Source organism: Mustela nivalis (assembly GCF_964662115.1).
Source record: "Mustela nivalis genome assembly, chromosome: 1".
Lineage (NCBI taxonomy): Eukaryota > Metazoa > Chordata > Mammalia > Carnivora > Mustelidae > Mustela > Mustela nivalis.
In genome coordinates this window covers 117628697-117634900 of record NC_139020.1, presented here as the reverse complement: position 1 = coordinate 117634900, position 6204 = coordinate 117628697, and the positions used below count along the sequence as shown (strand labels likewise).

At 43.7% G+C, this 6204-nt stretch overlaps 1 protein-coding gene across 5 annotated transcripts in view; it reads right to left on the bottom strand.

The window, feature by feature from the left end:
- Positions 1-929: 929 nt before the first annotated feature.
- ROPN1 (rhophilin associated tail protein 1) overlaps positions 930-6204 on the bottom strand; it is a 28570-nt gene continuing 23295 nt past the window's right edge. For 4 of the 5 annotated variants that reach the window (XM_082698242.1, XM_082698244.1, XM_082698243.1 and 1 more), the window contains 2 exons: positions 1616-1791; positions 930-1127 (listed from right to left, as the gene is read on the bottom strand). In XM_082698242.1, the coding sequence (XP_082554368.1) occupies positions 1061-1127; positions 1616-1791 (243 nt within the window). In that variant the 3' untranslated portion in view covers positions 930-1060. Of the gene's footprint in view, positions 1128-1611; positions 1792-6204 lie in introns of all 5 variants that reach the window. The other variant, XM_082698245.1, reaches the window with a different exon arrangement.

The window sequence follows — 6204 nt, the reverse complement described above, 5'->3', positions numbered from 1 at the left end:
GTACACCTGACCTTAAGAACAATAACCCCACAGACTGTTCATCTCATCTGCTTCCTGGAAGAAAGAAAAATCTTTCAGAGACCTTGTCAGAGGTCTTAACCTCATGCAGGGCAATTCCCAAGAGGGTCCCATTACATCTGTATATAGTGTCAGAAAAATTTGGAGACATTGCTCCTTTAATACCAATCTCTGTAACACATAATGGTACCTCTCAGAGTGACTTGCTTTAAAATGATTTGTGTTCAGGGGTGCTTTGGTGGCTAAGTCAGTTAAGGGCCCCAGGTCAGGCTTTATGCTGTACATGGAGCCTGCTTAAGATTCTCTCTTTCCCTCTCCCTCTGTCTCTCCCCACCCCTATGTGTGCTCTCTTGTGTGAAAAAAAAAAAAAAAAAAGGTGATTTGAGTTCATGTCTTGCGTTCATGTAAGACGGTGTGAGCTCATTGAGGGCAGAATTCAGATATGATTCATTTTTGTAGGTCCAGAAGCCAGCATAGTTCCTAGGTGGGGTTGCCAGATTTAGCATGAAAACAAAACAAAACAATACTGAAAAGCTATTCGCTTATTCAAAATTCAAACTTAACAGGGTGTCCTATATTTATTATCCTATTCCTTGCACATAGCTAACCTTGACAAACATTAGTGAGTGTGTGAGTGACTAGCACCATACCGACAAATGGAGAGCCAAACTGGTGAAAATGTGGATTGACTACGTAGAAGATCCTTCATAATCACAAAACATCAGAACTGTGTCTGGTTAACATGCTACCTGTGAAAATCTTGACAGCCTGGGTTTGACTTGAGACACATTTTCTACCCTGCTTAGTTAGCCATTCTCAGTGTCCATGTGGGAAGGATACGCATCTTCTGTTCATTTAAGTGTTTTGTTCCAACAATTTTACATCTTAATTCCACACATTTCTTGAGTTCATAGGTTTGCTTAATTGTTTATTGGTGTGGACCAGTTGTACAAGAAAATTGACATTAGATGGTGCGTGGGGCTCAGTCATTCTGAAGCACAATCAACTCTGTTATCTTCCTTTAAAATGGCCAAAACTGCTTTTACTCCAGCCGAACCCTGGGGTTTTGGGTAAAGTCATTGACTTTGATTAAACCATCAGGACCAATTCTGTTTGGGGAAAATATATATCTGGGGTTAGTTCGTTGAACAATCAGTTTTAAGAAAGACAGTATATTAACTCTCTCCTTCCAAATGAATTCTTTGTGGATCCTGCCCTCAATGCCTTTCTTTTTCTTTGACTTTGGCAGCCTGCTCCTCCTCCCCCACTCTTACCTTACTACCTAAAACCGGAGTGTGAGTCAGTCACCTGAAGGGCCTGCTAAGATGCAGACATCTGGGTCCTGCCCCTGAGCTTGTGACTGGGTATTTTCAGGTGGCAGCCTGAGAACTAGCATTTCCAATTCATCACTGGAATCACTGTCCTACACCGTTCTTCCCTGGCCTTTCCCTTTCTCTTTTGGGTCTTTAGTTCTTTTTCTTCATCACATTTCTCTGTGCCTAGAGCAGTATAATATAGTAACCTTGCTATATCATGGCCTGCTAGATTTGTTTTCCCCTCTGATTCTTTCCCCTCTGATGGGTAAAAGTTTACTTACATTTCCTGTTCAATGTAGTTCAGCATTCGGCTGACATGTGAGGCAGAGATCTCCCCGTCCACCTCAGCAATATACGTGTAGAGAAACTGGAAGGTGCTAAATGGGATCCGGGGAGGTCCACTGTCATGGTCAGATGATAACACCTCGCACACTATCTTGAGAGTTTTGGCAATGGTCTATAAAGGCATAAGATAAAATGAGAAAGTCATTATTTCAAACTAAATTCCTAAGATTCAGTTTAAAGGTTTTATTTATTTATCTGAGAGGAAGAAAGAGAGTGTGTGCACCCACACGCAGGAGTGGTAGGGAGGGGTGGCAGAAGGAGAGGGAGAAAAGGACCCCCCTCTGAGCAGGGAGCATAGGTGGGGCTCAATCCCAGGACCCCAAGATCATGACCTGAATGGAAGGCAGAAGCTTAACAGACTGAGCCACCCAGGCACCCCCTGCAAGATCAGTTTAGATAAAAGAAAACAAATAAAAATACTGCTCTCATAAAATGAGGTGAGAATAATGTAATATTCTGGAAAGCTTGAACTTTTTACACCCAAACATCAATGAATTCCATCTGGTTTCTTTCTTTTTTTCCTTTCCTTTCTTTGTTGGAGGGTTACTCTCAAGGAATTAAGTTTATGAACTGAATATTTTAAGATATTTATTATTTTCATCAAAATAACCTCACTAAATAAGAATTTGATTTTACATTCTAAAAAATTAAAATTATTTCTTCTTATTGCTCTCTAATCTTACTTCAGTCTGAAGAGTTGAGGTAATTAGTCTAGCCCATATGCTCCTGTGGGACTTGGAGCAATGCTACAGTGGTGGGGGTGGGGGAGAAGGGTCAATCCCTGGGAAGACAGGAGTCCCAGATACAGGAAAAGTGACACTGAACATCAAAACCAGTTCTTCTAAAACATGTAGATCCATCTAATCAAAACACCTTGGTTGTTTTTTGTTTTACACCTTGTATTTTATATGACATGACATTCACCTCGTTGTTGCCGGGGAAGAACTAGGAGATGATGGATGCCCAAAGGTTTACAGTATAGGAGCAAACCAATGAAACTTCCAACATCAAAAGGTCATGTTCAGAATTAGCTTTTACTCACCTGTGTCTTTCCATAAACCTATTCTTTACATAAATTTCCCAAGTGAATGAGTTGGGAAATTACAGGGGTAAAGAAAAATGATTTGAAGAAAGGATTGTTTAGTTCTGAATTAGCAAACATAGGTCAGCGTGTCTACCAGGGCAATTCACCAAAACAGATGATGTGTAGATTGTCCTTAAACACCTTCCAGGGACCAGTGAACAGTGATTCCTGAGTGATGAACTGGGTGTGCCTGGGAGAAGGAAAAGGCAGCTGCTGTTATCTCCCTAGAAGGCTGGCTGGCACTGCCCTTCCTCTGCAGCTGCTGCGGGCTGCTCCGTTCCCTTCCTTCCCCTGAATATAACGGATGTCTACAGGATGCCTCTTTAACTTGTGTGTGTTACCCAGGGGTGTACACGGGGAGGTATCAGGAAGTATATGAGGGCGCTGAATCAACTTGGTCATCTTCCTAGAGAGACAGTTTTACCTGATGACAAGTGATTTAAACATTGTTTGCATTAATTATTAACTTTAATTGATTTAATATTTACATTTTGTTTCTTTATGTTGATAAACATTGCCACCTTATGAACTGGAATCATCAGGGTACACAAATTTTAGAATGGTAAAACGCATGATGTCAAAGAGATTTGGGGTTTGCAGCAGGCCCCTTTCATTGACCCTCCCCTGCCCTTGGGAGCCCTGCCCTGGAAACTGCTGCGAAGCACCATCTGTGGCAATGTGCCACACGCTTCCAGGGAGGAGGGTGAGTGGCAGGCAGACCAGAGGCTGGGGAAGAGGCTGTCAGTGAGATGGTGGGGCATGTGCGGGATGCGAGGTCAGCATGACGGGGGGGGGGGGGGGGGAGGTTGGGTAGATTTGCAAGCTTATATGCAAAGAACTCCATCATCTCCACTCATAGCTCATCCTCTCTCCTTCCTTTTCTTCAAAAACTCCCCTCCTGCCTTTGTTCTGCTGTCCTCTTCCTGCAGGCTCATCCATGTTGGGGTGCTGTTAAGGACTGAATTGTGTTCACCCCAAATTCATATGCTGAAGCCCTAACCCCAGGACCTCAGAATGTGATTCTATTTGGAGATAGGGCCATTTTAGAGGTAATTAAGTTAAAATCAAGTCTGTGGAGTGGGCCTTAAACAAATAAGACTGCTATCCTCATAAGAGGAGATTAGGACATAGACATGTTAGATACATACATATGCAGAGAGACAGCTGTATAAAGCAGCAGGTAAGGGCGCCTGGGTGACTCAGCCCATTAAGTGTCTGACTCTTGGTTTCTGCTCAGGTCATGATCTCAGGGTCTTGTGCTTAACCCCCCACATCGGGCTCAGAGCTCAGCAAGGAGTCTACTGAAGTTTTTCTCTTCCCCTCCTCCTCCCTCCAGTCACTCATCCTCTCTCTCAAATAAATAAATGAATCAAGAAGAGAAAGAAAGAGAAACAGGAAGACAATGGCCATTTACAAACCAAGGACAATGGCCTCAGACACCTTAATCTCAGACTTCCAGCCTCTTGGACTGTGAGAAAATAAATTTCTAGTGTTTAAGCCACCCAGTCTGGGGTACTTTGTTCCATCAGCCCTACAAGCTAATACAGGTGCTTTTTACCCCAAACAGTATCTTGTTAATCAAACACAAGCCTTTAAGTTTTATTGTCCTCTTAACATTTTAAAATATTTCATACATGGATGAATGGATAAAGAATTCTCTGGACTAGAACTTAAATAAATCTAAAGTAAACAAGGACCTGCGTTTTGTTGCCCAAGATTTTTTGATCAGATGGGGATCCGCTTGATAAAGGGAGCCTTAAAGCATCTTCTGAGAGTCACAAACCCAGAGGAGAAAGGCTCAGAAAGTGAATTATTTGCTAACAAAACACATCCTTCCTTCCAATGAACACAGTCTTCCTTTTCTACAATCAGTCCCCGTGGAACAGGAGGGAATAGAGGCTAGTCTAGAGGAAGGAGTGCTGATAGGGAAGAGAAATATAGGTCTGCATGCCACAGTCTTTTGAATCCTGGGTATAGATTGGGAGAGCTCAAGAAAGTCCCTGTCATTAGATGAAAGGAGGGAACTGGTTTTTCTACGTGGCACCAAGATCATGTCTGACTGGTGAATTGGCAAAGGAAGGAGGAATTCCTGCGCTTGTCTCTAAGAGTATATGTATATATATGGAGATTTTATTCATTTATTTGAGAGAGAGAGAGAGAGAGAGCGCATGAGCAGGGGGAGGGGCAGAGGGAGAGGGAGAAGCAGACTCCCTGCTGAGCAGAGAGCCCAGAGCAGGGCTCCATCCCAGGACCCTGAGATCACCACCCGAGCCAAAGGCAGATGCTTAAGTGACTGAGCCACCCAGGCACCCTAAGGATAAATGGTTTAACTAGACTGCAAAGCCTCTGCCAGATGTTGACACCCTCACACCTCCACATTTAAGTTCCCAGCAATAGTCCAATATGAAACAGATGGGTATAATGGGTCTGGTTCCTAGATTCACAAGGCACCCTTTATTTACAGACTAGCCCTTCAGGCTGACTTCACCTCAAGGTGTTCTGTGATGTTGGGGTGATGAGGGGCAGTTAGATACTTGAAGACCTCACTGTTATCCAAAGTCAGACCTGAGGATATCTCAGTAGAAGTAGAGAAAGCAGACTAGAATCATAGTCTGTCAGAGATGAAGGAACTTTTGGAACATCTAATCCAATCTCCCTGTTTTGGAAGGGAGGTAGAAAGATACAATTCACCTCATGGTTTCCCCCTCCCCAGTGCGGGAGGGAGACATACCAAAGGAAACCTACAGCTGCACTGTGAGCTCAGCAGAGGGAAGAGTGGAATTTAATATTCTGTAGTCACTTTTGTTACCGCAAGGCATGTGGAAGGAGAGGACTCACACATCTCACAAGGTGGTGAGGGTCTGTGAAGTAGACCACCGGAGCCAGGGAGCCGATGAAGGCAACCTGAAAGGGTTCAGAGAGGTCCTCAGAACCCACCAGAATGATGACGAGCTAGGGATGGGGGGTGGGAAGGAGCACTGTGCTGTGAGAGAGAAGAGACCTAGGACTTAGGCCACAAGCCCCTGAGACCACACGGACAGTGTTTATTCCCATGGATTTCCAAGGACCAAGACATGTAGGAAATCCTTTGCTTGGTGGTTGTGTGATCCTGGAGTTACCATTTCCCTGTTATACACTCTGCTGCCATCTTGAAGAGTGGAGTGGTGTGGAAAAAACCGAGAGACTGGGGATTTATGTCAAAGCTGTTTCTGGTACTGCATCGGACTAAAACTCCTGGATTGATTGAATCTACTTGCTTTCCTACTCAACCCTCTGTGGGTGGGGTAGATCAGGAAGCTCAGAATTAACTACAGATAAAATAAAGTACGTTCCCTCCTCCCTGCTCCAGATATCTCTGCATGTAGTGTGAGTATATTTGTGACCCTACGGGAATTTAATAAAATGTGTCTATTTTTAATTTGTCTTCCTGGACTTCCCCCA